General features: G+C 33.6%; 1 protein-coding gene across 2 annotated transcripts in view; it reads left to right on the forward strand.

Moving 5' to 3' along the window:
• The window catches only part of LOC140744282 (sodium-independent sulfate anion transporter), a 45059-nt gene that overhangs the window by 23871 nt on the left and 3206 nt on the right, over positions 1 to 17982 (forward strand). For both annotated transcript variants that reach the window (XM_073075836.1, XM_073075837.1), the window contains exons 3-12: positions 42 to 237; positions 2905 to 3044; positions 3466 to 3546; positions 6669 to 6832; positions 8319 to 8473; positions 10066 to 10227; positions 13906 to 14018; positions 15171 to 15344; positions 16298 to 16448; positions 17093 to 17266. In XM_073075836.1, the coding sequence (XP_072931937.1) occupies positions 42 to 237; positions 2905 to 3044; positions 3466 to 3546; positions 6669 to 6832; positions 8319 to 8473; positions 10066 to 10227; positions 13906 to 14018; positions 15171 to 15344; positions 16298 to 16448; positions 17093 to 17266 (1510 nt within the window). The remainder of the gene's footprint in view (positions 1 to 41; positions 238 to 2904; positions 3045 to 3465; positions 3547 to 6668; positions 6833 to 8318; positions 8474 to 10065; positions 10228 to 13905; positions 14019 to 15170; positions 15345 to 16297; positions 16449 to 17092; positions 17267 to 17982) is intronic.

Raw genomic sequence — 17982 nt, forward strand, 5'->3', positions numbered from 1 at the left:
TAATATTATAACAGTTGTTAATATACATTATTAATTTTCAGTACGGCCTCTACTCGTCTTTTATGGGATGTTTTGTGTACATAATATTCGGATCCTGTAAGGACATCACTCTAGGCCCTACGGCACTGTTGGCCCTTATGACATATGAACAAATACAAGGCAGGAACTTCGACTACGCGGTGCTCCTATGTTTCCTCACTGGGGTCGTTCAATTAGTGATGGGTGTATTGCATTTAGGTAAGTATCTTAATATAGCTGTTACTATTTTGAGTGATATATTGTTTTGTATGTTTAATTTTTTTCTATTCTATCAATAAATAATCAACTCTACAGCCTTCCAACACACCCACATCTACACACACAAGCATTCAACCATAAGCGCATACAAACACACACGCAAACGCGAGCGCAAGCGAACGCGTTTGAAGCATAAAGATATACGGCACTTTACAAACTATTTAACTAACTGTATGCACGCCACATTTGTAAATCAGTCGGCTTCTATACCATTCCACCAAAACACAAGAACTGCTCCACGCTAGAAATAACTGATGCGGTGGTACCTTTACAGTTGCACCATAAAGGTTTTGCCTATGAAACTTAGACTGGAAGTTGAAGCTACAAACGCATTGTGGCTATTAGATTGAAATATGTGTTCAGGGCGATGCTTCCGCATTCAAACCATGACTTTTTTGCACCTTGAAAATGTGATTCTTATAATTTTAAAGGTAATTTGAAAATCAATGAAATCACGTATCCAACTTAATAGCAAACAAGTAATTAATTAAAAAATCAAAAAACCCGACTGCACTATAAAGCTAAAGTCGAATTTCCAAAAACTGTGAAATAGGCGTTTTATTATTTTTATCCAGAAAGCGAAATACATAGTTTTATAGAAGGTATCTGCTTAAAATCAAAAGATCTTTAAACAATATTATCCTATTTTATCCTCGTAGAGCTCATTTACGCTATATAAATACCCTATGAGTAAATTTCGAACACTCTAAAGTACAGCGGTTTTCCTTTGCGTTTATCTTTATCACAGCGGCACTACTCATTTAGTCAGACAGTCATCTCAATATGTTTTATATATGTATATATTATATAATGTATGTGTAATACCTTTAAATTCCTTTATTTTGATACCCTACTCGATAGGTATGGATTTTTTTTTAAAACGTGTTACTATTTCGCAAAAAAATATCCACCATTTACGATCTATAAAAGATCTGTCCGGTGGTTATATTACCTCGTTGGGGTAGAATTTCATTATTTTTATCGAACAAGCCTAATACAACATTTTATAGTGTTTGCTTCAAAATTGACGGTTGTTCAAATGAACTTTTAACCCTTATTTTACCCTCTACGGGGTTGATTTTTCGGGAGGGGATGGGGAGGTGTGTTCTTCTTCCTACCCGGAAAGCCAAATACTAAATTTTATAGTAGTTGCTTCAAAATTAAAGAATTTCAAAAAACTGTTTTTCCCTATTTTACCCTCTTAGGGGCGGAATTTCCAAAAAGCTTTTCTTAGTATTTATTTACGCTATATAGCAAACTCATGTGCAAAATTTCAGAACTCTAAGTTGAGCGATTTTGGCTGTACGTTGATTTCTGAAAAATGAAAAAGTCATTTAATTAGTCAGTCAGTCAGCCATCTTGCTGTTTTATATATATACAAATATATTTTTATAATCTACGTTTAATTTACTTTCATTTCATATCCCACTCGATAGGTTCGGTTAACTTTTTTTTTTAAATTTGTTACTATTTCGCGCCAAAAATTCACCCTTTTGATTTTTTTTTTCTAACACCTATCTAAGGACACTCGGGTCATTGAGACGAATGTAATGACACCTTAACTGTCGAAATTTATCCAGCCGTTTGTAAGATCGGATCAAATAAAGAAAGACAAACATACAAGATACGCGCGAAAAACATAACCCTTCCTTGGCAGTCGGGTAAAAAACTGAAACAATTATTTTACCGAATACTGTACAATTCAAAATTCTAAGGTACAATGGTTATTTTGGTGTAAATAAAAAATATTTTTTGCTTGAAGTAGGAAATAGACCTATAAATTCACTAGTGGCAGCCGAATCAATAGATTAATACAGGAAAACCATTATGATTGTTATTATTATTTTTTTGCTAATAGTTAATTGTACTATTAATGGTCGTGAGTCATAATTAGTTTAGCTACATTATTGTGTAAAATAATTAATATGTAAGATTTTTGTGTATTGTGGATACAAAAACCCGCGTGGCGGAACGGTCACCATACCGGTCTGACGCGCAGAGTCCAGGGTTCGATTCCCGGCCAGACAGATTTTTAAATGATGTGTTTAGGTTTATGTTTCTGGATCTGGGTGTTTGTGTATTTGTCTGTGTGTGTTATAATAGCTATAGTGTATGCTAAATAGCGTCCACGATATAGGGAATCCTAGTGTGAGGCTGTGAGTGTAGAAAGCGTTTCTTTTTTTTTTATTGGACACACATACAAAGACGAGTACACGAACACCCAGAACCAGAAGAAAACATATTTTTTTTATATATCTTAACAAGGTCGAACCCGGCGCAATCGTCCTTCAAACCACGGGTTCGACCACTTTGATATAAACTATTATATTATTACTAGCTGGCCCGGCAAACGTTGTGTTGCCATATAAATAAAAAAATGTTAAGGGTGAACAACCCTTATCAATTAGGGGTATGAAAAATAGATAGTAGCTGATTCTCAGACCTACTGAATATGCATATAAAATTTGGTGAAAATCGGTAAAGCTGTTTCGGAGGAGTACGGTAACTAACATTGTGACACGAGAATTTTATATATAAGATTATTTGCGGGCTCTTCTTTAACATCCTATGGTAATTATTATATTAATATTTTATTTACTTTACCAGGTGTTTTAATAGACTTCATATCGGTGCCGGTCACCGTGGGATTTACGTCCGCTACATCAGTAATCATAGCTGTATCACAACTCAAAGGACTCCTGGGTCTTCAATTCAAATCAAGGGGATTTGTTGACTCCTTGAAAAAGGTGAGAGGCAGATTTTACAAAATTACGAACTAAAGTCCAATAAAATCTCCAATTGAGGTAGATCTTGCAATAAATGTATAGGTGTCATATCGTTAAACTTTAATCGATAAATTTAATTGTATTGTGTATTTTTATTACCTAGTCATACAGAAATATTTCCCAATTAAACGTTGCTCAATTGGTCATATTATATAGGGTAGCTGCATTGCAGTGCTAAAGGCAATATGAGAGAGTAAGTAAAAGTAACTGTACGAAGTAGTGTCATCTTTATCTATGTGTAAAATACAAACAGTCAGGCATATCTATCAATCATCTTGATAACCTAAAACAAGATCTAAATTTGACCAACTGACCTAATTTAAGATTTTTCTTGAGATTATGTACGGATTATAAAATGTTTATTCATTTATCTTTGTTGCAGGTTTTCGTGAATATACCTAATGCTAAACTGGCAGATACCACTATGGGCATAACATGCATAATCATTTTACTTCTAATGAGAGTAAGTAATACTATGACTGACATTTTTTTATATGTCTAATCTTCTATTTATTTATTTAATTAATTAATCAGAACGGTATTATATTTACCATTTACACTAATTAATAATAAGAATTAAAGTACTTAAACATAAAATATATACTAATCTTCAATTTAAGAATAATATAAATAAAAAATATTTACTTAGTCAGTCATCATATCATATCACGCATTCAGTTCACAATATAGCAGACAGAACTATATCCCACTGTTGGCTATATCCTGCTTTTTGAATGAGATGGATTCACATTATAATCCATCACACTTGCCAAGCGTGAATTAGACTTCACACACCTTTGAGAATCCTATTATCAACTCACGTGAAAATTTCCTTACGATATTTTCCTTCGCCGTTGACATAGGTGTTAATGATTTCTAATACGCACATAACTTCAAAAAATTACACAAGAATCTCGTATCAAAAAACGGTTCATCTGATTTCTTTATCCCACCTTCAGAAATAATCTTTTGAGGTTTTGCTATTATGCGAATATACATAATATTAAATAAAAAAAAAAGTCTGTTATGAAAAACTCAGATTTCAATACGTTCTTCGGTAATTCATGATAGTTATATTGTTTTCTTATAGAAGTTATATATTATGCTAATGTTTTTTGTATTGGTTTTATTAGTTTCCATTCTAGCTTTTATTCCATGCCCTTCATAAATTGCCGCTTAATGTAGTCTCGCATATCTCACATGGTAATATCGATACATTTTTAAGACTTTTGCATCTTAAAGAACTAGCAATATTATTAAAATTATATCTAATCTTGTTCATATGCTTGTATTATGTATATACATATTCAACGTTTTATATCTATATTTTCACTTAATATATTGTGCGGGTTTGCTATAAGTTACTAAAAGGAATATGCATTAATCTACACTAATATTATGAAGAGGAAAACTTTGTTTGTTTGTTTGTTGTTTTTTCAAATAATCATTTAAAAATTCTTTTACCATTCAAAAGCTACATTATCCACGAGTAACATAGGCTATATTTTATATGACATATATTTGATAAATAGATTTAGAGGCGGTACAAAGTTTGCCGGGTCAGCTAGTCTATAATATAGAAAAATAATTTAAGTAATTATAGAAATATTTGAAATCATCACACATGGAAAACAATTTTTTTTTTTTGTGAATCATAATAGATTACATCATTGTGGCAATAAGAATATAATATCTATGTAAATTATTATATTTCGTTATTTCTATGTTATTTCAGATGGTATTTCATCTTTTCATATTATAATATAACCGTAGCGTTTTGTATTAAAATTATTTTATTTAAACATCTGCTTATTACAAATGCTTTTTGTAATATTTTTCTGCATTCATTACCTCAAACATATTTTAATATCCATTACATTAATAGACAACTATCTGATGTGTAATTTATTTTTTACATATATGGGAGTAAATTATACTTTGATGTTCATTTTTTATAATCATCATCAATATAATTATCACTCGCGTCTACAACAACAGAATTTTTTTATCAAATAATCATTTAAAGGTTAAATAACTAAATTAAAGAATATTATTTTTATTCTTTATTATTAAAAAGCGAAAGAATAGGTGCTTCTTACTGACATACCCAGAGCCTAAACCGTTCTTTACTCATGTGCCTAAACTGCTGAAGTTATAGTATGATATTTAGACAACGGGTACAATTTTATGACGTACGCGCCAACTTTAAAAAAGATTTCAAAAGTACTTCAAAAAGCATGTCAAAATATCAAAATTTTTGACATGCCATTCGTAAAGGAGTATAGTAGTTAAAGCGGTTGAAAAGTAGGGGTTCTTAGTATTGTATTCTACTAATATACATAATTTGTATGTTCAACGTCGGCAATAGCTAGTTGAAGAGAATATTTTACTTCAGTATAAAATAAAATATTTTCGAGATGTGCCCATGTCAAACGCTCCGTTCTAGGAATACTCCGTGAAACAGTTTTTATCTGCGTTGTCCATAGAATTTCCTCGAAACTATATTTTTGTATCGTACGAATGTTTTTACTTTGTGGGCTGATTTCTCTTATATTCAGAAAAAAAACAAAACATAAAAATGTAATTTAATTTTCTAGAGAAACGTACTCATATATGACTCGGTTCAATAGAGATTATTATCCAAAATGAGGACTTTATTCTATTTCTCACTCGTACTGCCAACGAACGAAAAATAATTAAAAATAATTCGCCAAGTACGAGTCGAACTCGCACATGGAGGTTTCCGTACCATCAAATGTTCATTATTTTTATTCATTTTATTACTTTCAACAATATGAAACAACAATAGGCGTTGGGGTGATGATAAAAGATACGTAAATTTTCAGCAATACTTACTTATACGACACAAAAATGGCGTTGGGTGATGATGAATGTTACGTAAACAACGTATAATAAAATTAAAATAACTGTATTAAAATATGTTTTATGGTTCTTTACTATAATACCTCCTTTATCATTCAACTTTATTTTATTTTTAGTATTTTTTGTTATAGCGGCCACCGTTATGCATCTTCTGTAAAAAAATTATGTGTCTATCTATTAGGTTCCGGAGATATAGCCCTGTGACAGACGGACAGACAGCGAAGAAGTAATAGGATTTCGTTTTTACCCTTTGGGTACGGAACCCTAAAAACGTTTTTTAGGTCTGGACAATATAAAGATACTAGTAGTATTTTTGGTGACATATGATAACTTTCAAATATATTAACAATTTAAATAAATTTTCGAAATCGACGTCTTACAATTATAGAGATCCAGGTTTGAATATGAAATTTCGGGCATGCGCCTCACATATTTGAACGCGTATTTAGGTAAATACACGCAGTATTAAAAATTATTACATACTTCAACGGCGATAAAAGATATCGTGATAAACTTATATGCTCGCGAATTCTAAAAAGTCTTTTATAACGTGCATAATTGCATATGACTAACCTGCATTTGGCCATCGCTGTGGTCTATAGCTTAAACCATACTAATTGGGAGAGGAAACTCTGCCAATTTGCAATAATATGTTGATGATGTAATTACAATTCAAAAATTAAAAGTGTATTTCCCTTCTAGAAAATGAAAGACATAAACCTGCCGACTTCGCAGAAGGGTCTCAAGAAGGCTCTCTGGCTGCTCTCTACCTCCCGCAACGCTATCATAGTGCTGATATGTTCTCTAATAGCGTTTTTATGGGAGATGCACTCGACGTCTCCCTTCAAGTTAACTGGAACCGTCAAGTGAGTTATACTTTTATTTCATTGCTTGTAACTTATTAGTAAGATGTTTCATGTTTTTATGCTTGTAAGTATTATTCTTTGGCACGCCCAAGAGCTCAAACAGATTGACGGACTTTAACTGAAATGGCCTTGGATTTGTTGGAGTCTTCAATGTGGGAGTAACACTGCTTATATTTTACGCAGTTAGGTTTTATAAATATTCTCTATTATTAAAAATGGCATAAAACGGAGATCGATATCACTTTTTTTCATTTAGAATTTAACTGCAGAAATCCAAGCATGACCAATTTCTGTCTTTATAGCAAATGTCCGATTAGAAAAAAAATAGCTGCACGTACTATTAAGCGAGAGGTTCCAGCTTATTGTTTTAGATTGAATTTAAAATGTGGTGACTAATCTAATCATGCATTGACATCTAAACAAACATTACAAAATTTCACCTCAATCAGCTAGGATTAACAGATTTTAAATTCAGTTGCAAGATTTGACCGCACATACATATTACATACAAACTATAAAGTCCAGTAAAAAAAAGCTTGTAAAAATATCCAAAGCGACAGACATACTTCAAGTTACATATTCCGTAACCGTTGCATTACATAACTTAACCTGATATCGTATGCAAAGGATAATGACATAATCGTGCCTTACAACCAGCCCAAAATGAAATAACCTTGATAATTCGACGCAGTAATTGTCCAAAATAATGTGCAAACATTACTCGAATAATTGATCTATATATGTAATTGTTTTTTGTAGCAATTTTGTATGCATGTTCGAATAATTCGCTACGTGTAGTCCACGCCAAACTGCTAGTCCGCACTGAAGTTGTTGCAAGCAGGTGTAGTCATACAATTTTGCTATGGCGACGCGATTCATTTCTATATTCAGAACGGACTAGCAGTTCTACGCGAACTATACAGTTGGTATACAATAGTAGGAGATTCCGCGTGCGATCCTCGGCTAAGAGCAAGCCAAATTTATATATTTTATTTGATTCTAATGTTACCTATATTATGAAGTCGATTACAAAGCATCCCTACCCCTCAAAGTTAAATTGGAATACATCATGTAAATATAATAAGACGGCTTATTACGCGATGAATACTACCTACCGTTTGTATAATAAGGTATACTACCCGCCGTTGAAATAATAAATGTGACATTGCAACTCACCGGTAGTCGGGTCAGTCTTACTTCGGCAGCGGCGAGGGATGGGCGTGTCGCAAGCGCACGAATTACAAATACATTGTTTTTTTGAGTTCCAACCCATGTAGTCGAATCACAAGACATGACACATCTATTTACCAACAAACTAATTCTTTCCTATCATTATAAACAGATAATTGATTGAGTTACAGCTAAAAAAAATCTACCGTCACGATTTTACAAACATACCCAATTTGCGTTAGAACTCTATTATCCTTTTATATCTGTCTAAACTTTGTCCGTGTTCACTATACCTTGATGCTAAACAATCTTTTAGAGAAGGTCTACCCAGCTGGAGCTTGCCGCCATTTAACACAGAGGTTGGAGGAAGAAATGTTACGTTCGTGGAAATGTGCTCCGACCTCGGCTCATCAATAGTCCTGGTGCCTATTATAGGCGTTTTAGGCAACGTGGCTATTGCTAAGGCTTTTGGTAAGTCGCTGTATACTTTTACTCAAAATAATATACTTATACTCGTTTTGCTTCTCACTTAAACTAATCCAAAAATCTATATTTTAAGTTTTGATGTATTGATGTTACTATCAATTCAATAGGCTTTTAAGAAATAATGTTTCAAATAAATGTAGGTCATTAAGGGAAAACAACAGAATGGTTTTAATTAAATTTTAATTTACTTTAATTGGTTCATATCGCGCATTAATTGGTTCAAAACATGCCTGCCAAGTAAATATTATTATATGTTTTACGTAAGTTCAATAAGGTTTACCCGTGTATTAAACTTCTCATCTTCTCTGATTATAATAATACCAAATACAGTATTAGTAATAATAATTTCATCTATACATGCAATATGATCTTTTGTGAAGTATACCTCTAAACGCTTGTAAGGTAAATTAAACTGAAGTATTAATAGTCGATTCAAAATCGATTTGTTGCAATTTGCGCGTCACTGAATCAATTTGCTGAATAGAAAATGAGTGATACGCAAAGCGAGCGGCTTTGCAATTATACCTTTGCATTGCGTTAGGATCGACTAGCCTTGGTTACCTATTGTTGTACAGGAAATATAATTATCACATGTATGGCCTTCCGGGTTCGCCTCCTGACGAATTGTATTGAGATTGCAGTACAATATCTTAAAGATTTTAATATCCTTTCAATAATTTAAATCCGATAAGAACTTGTTTTTGTATTTTTTGTGGTTAAAATTTAATTACTTATAAAGTAGGTGCATACGTCGTGGTTTAATAAAATAATCCTAGACAAAACAAACAAGACTAGAGCGATTAGGGTGCGCTTCCACCAGATAAATGCGATATGGATAAGCTATGAATGTGTGTCCACAAATCCACCAATAGGATTGATTCATTAATCAATTTTGTGGGTAAAAATCGAGTTCAAAGATTCATACATATATACTTTGTACATACCAAGCTAATAACATCGTAATAAAATTGGTTTAGCTCTAGTAGCGAAGTTATGTTTTTATATAAAGGGATGCGAGCTAAAGATCGCGTCCAGTGTAGCTACGTATTTTATATCCCATCTTACTCGCTTAGCTTAGCTTCGAACTCGCACACCATTTAGCTACATCGCACATCAGTGGAAAGACACCTTAACATTCGATCTAGATCTAGGCAACACGTTCCGTCGTCAGTCATTGCGCCAATTTTCCGAAAAATTTAAGTGTCACCTCCATTTTATTATATATCTTTAATAGTTTATTAGTTTTACAAATATGTACAATTTTATCGTCTTTAGCGTAATTCACTGAAGAATTAAACCACGTTTTTATTTATATTTCCCCCGATTGTGGAGGGTAATGTTTTTACCTTGTGGCACGACCTGCAGCGTAAACCATCTTGATGGATTTTAACATATTATGTGGTTTGTGTGTCGTTGGATTCATTTAAATTGTGGGAGTGACATAGAACACGTTACTTCCCTTTTCAGAAAAATATTTTTAAACGTTTGAGTTCTTGATTTAAAAATAAGTATTCGTTATTCTGTATTCAATCATAGGTTATGGTATCTTATTGTTTTAAATGATTATTTTATTACAGCCAGTGGAGAATCAGTGGATGCAACACAAGAGCTCGTCACTCTATCACTGGCGAACATTCTGGGGTCATTCGTGAGCGCTATGCCCATCACTGGCTCGTTCTCACGCAGCGCCGTCAACCATGCCAGTGGCGTCTCTACACAATTTGGAAGTATTTATACTGGTGAGTTTAGAATTTACATATTAATAGACATTTTTTTCTTTCAGGATATAGGTACTTCACGAATGTTTCTGGCCCATTCGTAATAGGAGTGATGACAGTATTGAAGAATCAAAGAGTAGATTATTTAAGTAAAAAAAATGTGTTAAAAGAATTCTTTTAAAAACCTACTTTGATAACTATATATTACATAAATTTAGAAGATAAAAGTATAAAATACTGCAGTATGTCATGTTGTCTGAAACGCTAATTGGCGAATGAAGTCATGGCAATATGTAACGTCGGGTCGTGATGTCACCAGCGGACGAAAAAGTAATATAAAAAAACGTTATTATATAAATTAGGCCAAAATCGAATGTTACCTAAAAACGTCCCATTCATCATATTGTAACCATTGTAAAAAGTAATATACTTTTGAAAACATGCAATGTTAAGTCCGTCTTACTTGTTTGATCATTCGTGATTGAAATTTAAAGAAATAACCATTACTACTAATTGCAGTTTACTAGCGCTTATAAAAATAAATCTTATGCCATAAAATCATTTACTATTTTTAATTTTATTCAAAAAATGACTTTATTTGAACGTTCTTGTTAGTCACGATGTGATTAATCCGTGGCTAATTTGAACCATTCAATGAAAATTGAAATCAATCAATGTTGAATGCGCCTTAGACTTTTGAAGGTAAGTAATTTTGCAAAGGCAGACAGAATGTATTACAAATATTAAGATATATACGAGCGCTACGTGTTTTAAATTTTAACACTTGAAAACTTGATAAATATTTCCCATTTTCTACACACTGTCCTCGTATTGCTTGCAACAAATGTCCATTGTCCATACTTTTAAATCGTCATTAAGATCAATGTTAAATTTGTCTTACACTACTGAAGGTAAGTAATGTTGCAAACAGGCAGAATGTATTACAGATATTAAGATATATACGAGCGCTACGTGTTTTAAATTTTAACACTTGAAAACTTGATAAATATTTCCCATTTTCTACACACTGTCCTCGTATTACTTGCAACAAATGTCCATTGTCCATACTTTTAAATCGTCATTAAGATCAATGTTGATTGTGCCTTACACTACTGAAGGTAAGTAATGTTGCAAACAGGCAGAATATATTACAGATATTAAGATACATACGAGCGCTACGTGTTTCTGATTTTAGCACGGCAGAAATTGATAAATATTTCCCATTTTCTACACGTTGTAGGTATTACTTGAAAAGTAACAAATGCCCATACTTTTAATTCGTCATTAAGATCAATATTAATTGTGTCTTACACTACTGAAAGTAAATATTGTTGCAAAGGCAGGCAGAATGTATTACAGATATTAAGATATATACGAGCGCTACGTGTTTTAGATTTTAGCACGAGAGAAATTGATAAATATTTTCTACACGTTATAGGTATTACTTGAAAAGTAACAAATGCCCATACTTTTAATTCGTCATTAAGATCAATATTAATTGTGTCTTACACTACTGAAAGTAAATATTGTTGCAAAGGCAAGCAGAATGTATTACAGATATTAAGATATATACGAGCGCTACGTGTTTTAGATTTTAGCACGAGAGAAATTGATAAATATTTTGTACACGTTATAGGTATTACTTGAAAAGTAACAAATGCCCATACTTTTAAATCGTCATTATCCATATTATTTTAGTGGATAAGACAATTATAAAAATATGGTGACTATAATTCTTCACGTATTTAATTAAGGAATCGTAAAAATTTGCTGGTACATACTAATTAGGCTTTGAAATAATATTGTTATACTTATAAATCTAGTAAATACAAATGTCACTACATTCTTATTTTACTCTTTGCTAAATAATTATATCGGGGAGCTTATTTTCCTTGATCTGAGTAGATTTTTTTTATTGTGAAAGATCTAGATCTACTTTTTCTAGAATATGAAGATAAAGAGTTTCAGGAAAAGCAATAAAGAAAGAAAAGTAATTTCTTGAAAGTCCATAGTTAATTAAGTGTACCTTAATTTATAAGTTTTTATAAAGTTTGATATATGTTTTAAAATATCCAGTAACTTAGACTCACACTACACACTTGTGGACTTTAGATCACAGTTTTAACTATTAAATGGTTCAAAATATGGATATTTTAAAGGAGATACTTTGGAAATTATAAATGTGTATATATTCTCCTTGATATTATAAAATGTAGTTTACTTATTCACATACATAATAAGCCGTAGATTTACATATCATATCATACATATTATACTCAATACATATTAAATTACCCTTTGAAGTTGGTAGAACCCTTTGTGGTTTGACTCTGGAGGCACCACCGCCACACATATCTAATAACAGCAATGCTAAGGGCTTTCGTGTTACGCTTTGTAGGTCGTGGTTAAGAAGACTTACATATCCGAGTTCCAATTTAGTCCTCTGGAGTAGCAAAGCTTGTGGTCGAGCTCAGATGTAATTTAATGTGAGGTTGATTACAGACCTCTGAGGGCGACTGTAGCCACTTACTATAGGGTGGACTGCATGCTCGTCTCATAATTCAATATTTAAAAAAACCTTTTAGTTTTCTATTACAGTCACAAAAGAGTTCTATTACTATTACACACAGTTTCTTTCAATTATTAGAACTCCTTTAACACTACGAAGATATTTTTTGTTTCTTTATTGTAATTCATGTAAGTGCACGCTAGCTCAACGCCACTGTATCGTGTGAAAAATGCATCCCGTATAAACACTGTATACTATGATTACACCTGTTACGGGTGAGTTAACAACAGTTATATTGGATAAGATAAAGCAACAGTACTTGTTCTTGTAGTTTTGATTGTAATTTTTGTGTTACCTTTGTTATAATAATTCTTCTATGTGTATTTAATAGTGAACATAACCTTGATACGTCTCTTCAATTGTGTATTTTGAAGATTCTGAATTGATATGATAGGAAGGGAAAAGAATAATGTTAATACGAGATGTTTTTTATTAAAAATATATGAACGCCATGTTTCGCAGTAAGCATTACGAATGACGATAAAAAAAACACATTAGATTTTGTAACTAACTCCTTAGAGTAGCCAAGTATCTGTGAACGACTCGTGAGGCTACGATAGTAATATCTGTAGTCGATCCTAGATTAGAAGGTGATAGAACTCTTTGTGAATCGACTCAGGGGGCACCGCCGCTACACCTACCTAACTACAGTATTAACCTACTAACAGCAATATTAACCGCTGCTCTGTTCTGGTTTGACGGCTGTGAAACTTCTATATTACTAAAAATACTGTACTAAACGTACGGGGTTCTGTAACAAAATTTTACAACATATTTACTGTGGACTGCAGAAATCATCATATGTATGCAGCCTCGCTTGCTGCTTCTATTTTATATCTAAATATATATAACTCAAAGGTGACTGACTGACATAGTGATCTATCAACGCACAGCCCAAACCACTGTACGGATCGGGCTGAAATTTGGCAGGCAGGTAGATGTTATGACGTAGGCATCCGCTAAGAAAGGATTTTAATCAATTCTACCCCCAAGGGGATAAAATAGGGGATGAAAGTTTGTATAAATATTCTTAGTAATAATAATATTACTTCGTAACGCGAGCGAAGCTGCGGGCAAAAGCTCGTAAATGTATAAAGAATTATAATATAAAGGGTATGTTTTATTTGCAGGTATCCTGGTGATCTTGGCCCTAAGTCTCCTCACTCCGTACTTCTACTATATTCCGAAGGCGTCGCTCGCTGCCGTCGTCATTTGTGCTGTGATATTTATGATAGAGTATGAAGTAAGTACACCAAGAGCACTGTTGCACAAGTTGATATATTGATATTAAAATGTTGATATAAATATGGCCGTTTTACCAAAGAAATAATTAAAGCCGCAATATTCTATAGATTTGAAAATTAATAACAAGTTATATTTCAACTGAAATAGAATGACAATCATAGGTGCGAAACATACAAAAATAAAGTTGTATTAAAAAACTTTTTTTTTTGTAGCGTCGTTTTGTTTTTCGTATTCTTTTGGAAAACTCTTTTATTTAATACTCATGAGGTGCATGAAAGAGGGTACATGAAAGAATTAGTCTGCCATCTTGTATTTAAAATGACGTCACTAATTAGGTAATCCTCACATGCAAACTACCAAGACTATTTAAATAAAAACTTGTAAGAACAACTATACAAACCCACTGTCTGCTCGGGAATCGAACCCGGAGCCTTTGCCTTTCAGACTTGCATGATAACCACTGTACCGTATAACTTGTCTACATACAATTGAGATTCTACATGTAATATACTAATTCATTATTAGGCAATTACCAATTTCCCGTTCAAATCAAATTATAGTATGCAACTGATAGCGTGTTGTTGATTGAAGTCGAAGCATTGTCTTGTTGTGTAAGTTACGCTAATTAACGTAATTGTTACGAGAAAATTCGAAGTAACATTAAATTTGCATATCCACGCATTGCTTTGGCTAATGCAAATGCTTAATAGTATAGTGAGTATATCGCACCGAGAGAATTCGCAAGATCTCGCTAATTTTGATTATTTAATTTTTAAGCGATCTTGGATAACCGTAGTAACACAAGACACTAAGAACAGCGGCCATAATGTTTTTGGGTACGGGGGTAAACCGCTTACATACATATATTATGATGTTGTCTGATGGAAAACACCAAATTTCTTATAATTATAATTTAATTGTGATTGATATGTAATTACAAAGACATTGGATCGCGATCTTATGAACTATTTATTTTTCTATGTTAGTCTCCTCGCCCGACCACGCAATATCGTAATATTTAATAATTTAAATCATAGTTTAATCATAAAAGTTTCATCCCAATCATAATTTATAAATCTAACAACAACATTTACGATGGAAATATTTTAGAGTCCTTAAGTACAAACGTTTCAAAATTTTCTGTTTACAGGTAGTTAAACCAATGTGGCGATCAAGACGCGCGGACTTAGTACCGGCGTTCGCAACGTTTGCCGTATGTCTTATAGTGGGCGTGGAGATCGGCATCGTGGCCGGTGTGGTGCTCAACGTACTATTGCTGCTGTACCCCAGCGCTAGGCCACAACTGGACGCTGAGATCGTTACTGTGAGTATGAGGCGGTGGTTTTGTTTATAATATAAAAGTAGCATACAATCCACCTGATGTTATAGTCCGCGTAAAACTGCTAGTCCGCTCTGAATACAGAAATGAATCGCGTCGCCATAGCAAATTGTATGACTACACCTGCTCGCAACAACTTCAGAGCAGACTAGCAGTTTGGCGCGGACTATAAGTGGCTACTGTCGCCCATTGTTATCTGTAATCAACCCCAGATAGGATTAGATATTCCTACTTAAGGTCGGCCACAGATGCGCCGCCCTTAGGACTAAGCTGGAACGCCTCGGAAAAATATGTTTCCCTTACGACACCCTTCAAACCAGAACACAGCAGCGCTTAGCACTGCTGTTATAGGGCAGAAGTAGGTGTGGCGGTGGTGCCGCCGGAGTCGAACCACAAAGGGTTCTACCACCTTCAAACGGGTGTGCCCCACAATGGGCTTGGAGATCGGCATCGTGGCCGGTGTGGTGCTGTACCCCAGTGCGATGCCGCAGCTGGAAGCTGAGATCGTCACTGTAAATATGAAATCCCACCAAAAACATAAATGTAATTGGGAGACCAAGTTGTCATAAACCATCTTTTAACACGTAAAATATATAACAGCATTGTTCGATGGACTTAAAAAATATGTAACGTCATATTTTTTTTTACTCTTCTATACTATTTTTTTTATTTAACATATATGGTTTCAACCTGATATTTAGGATCACTTTTTGCCACCAGCAACTACCATCCTTGTAAAACGTAACAAATCAAGTGCTGTATTAGTTGCTGACGCAATGTTAAAACAAATTTAAAAATCTGGTGAAAATAATTCTACCTAACACCCTTAAAATAGCATAGCAGAGAGGACTTTAACTCATTCAAAATCGCCGAATAACGTCAGTCCATCAATATTAAGTCTATCTACAAGCAATAAACAAAAACCTTTACAATTTCAGAATTCATCTGGTCTCAACTACATCCTGATCACGGTGGGCAACAGCCTCTACTTCCCCGGCGTGGAGTACATACGACAATATGTCAGCCGCGTTGCGAAGAAACAGGGCGGTTGCAGCATGCCCGTTGTTATCGACTGCAGATATGTCCTAGGTTTGTCTTTCTTTATAAATGATGTGTAAAAGGAGAATTATTTAATAAATCATAAAAATTTAATTGCATGTGAAAATATCAATTTTTAAAATCATAGAATGTTTGACGACCCGCGTGGCGGAGCGGTCACTATATCGGTCTGACACGCAGAGGGTCCCGCGTTCGATCCTCGGCCAGATAAAGATCTAAAAGATGAATTAAGATTTCTGTTTCTGGGTCTGAGTGTCTGTATTTGTCTATGTGTGTGTCCATGGCAACCACGACACAAGGAATCGTAGTGTGGGGCTGTATATAGAAAGCGTTCATGTTTATTTCTCGATGATGATGATATGAAAAAATATAAATGTAATTAGGCTATTTAGACCACATATTACTCCGAAAGTTTTTCCCATATTAATGCAAATAATGTAACGTTTACTATACTAAACAACACACCAGGATCCATATTGTATGTACCATAGACACTTACAGAGACAAACATCGAAACCTACAACAGATATTCAGTTTAAGTCATATTTCTTCCCGGTAGGATACTCTGACCATTTACGTATCACGTAGTTTTCTGTTTTAAAAAAAGATTTTTTTTATGAAAAACTAAAATCATGTGAATTAAGAAACTTTTATATTTACATTATTTTTAACAGGTGCAGACTTCACAGCGGCCAAAGGGCTATGTGCGTTATCAAACTCCCTATCATCCCGCGGGCAGCCCTTAGTGTTACTGTCGCCGCGAGCGAGCGTGGCGGCCGTGTTTAGCGGCGCCGGCTCTGGTATTATCGTAGTACTCACTACTAACGAGTTGGATACTACTCTACAAGGTATGTATATATTTAAGGTATAATTTCATGAATTGCGGTTGACGAAACATGAAGCGATGGTCACGCTATTAAGTGGCTAGTTAATCACGCGCCTCGGAAGTTCCCTTTTAATAATAATATTAAATTGCATGTCGCATTACAAGCAACTAAATGATGACAAAAAATTGTAACAAATAAACGATTGGGGGTATACTTAAGTTCAGGGTGGCGCATAATTAATCACCCTATTTTGTTTTTGAATAACTTTTGTACTGATTAAAAAAAGTTATATTGAGTAATAGAAATCTTTACCAGGGCCTGTAACTTTTTTTTGCTAATTAGAAAATATGATATGTGTCAAGTGTCTTCCACCAGCGTTGATACAAATTTGCGCCCGTTTTACCTTATTTTCCATGACTTTCCATAAGATTTCCGCCGGTAACACTACGCATTCCAGTCGAATATTCTCTTTAAGAATATTTCTATTACTCAAAGTCACTTTTTTATCCACTACAAAAGTTATTCAAAAACAAAATAGGGTGATTAATTTTGCGCCACCCTAACAAACTTGCTTGTTTATTAGCACGTAAATGTGTGTACTTTCTAAAATAATTTCGTTTTCATTATATTGCAATTAAAATAATATAGTGTGCCTTTATTTTGAACGTAATAACACCTAGACAAAAATATAAATTCAAATTTATTCAATAATTTGCTATAGGAGAGACCCGGAAGCC

This window comes from Epargyreus clarus, unplaced genomic scaffold, assembly GCF_041222505.1.
Source record: "Epargyreus clarus isolate Ecla_fem2 unplaced genomic scaffold, WU_Ecla_fem_2.2 ptg000008l, whole genome shotgun sequence".
Lineage (NCBI taxonomy): Eukaryota > Metazoa > Arthropoda > Insecta > Lepidoptera > Hesperiidae > Epargyreus > Epargyreus clarus.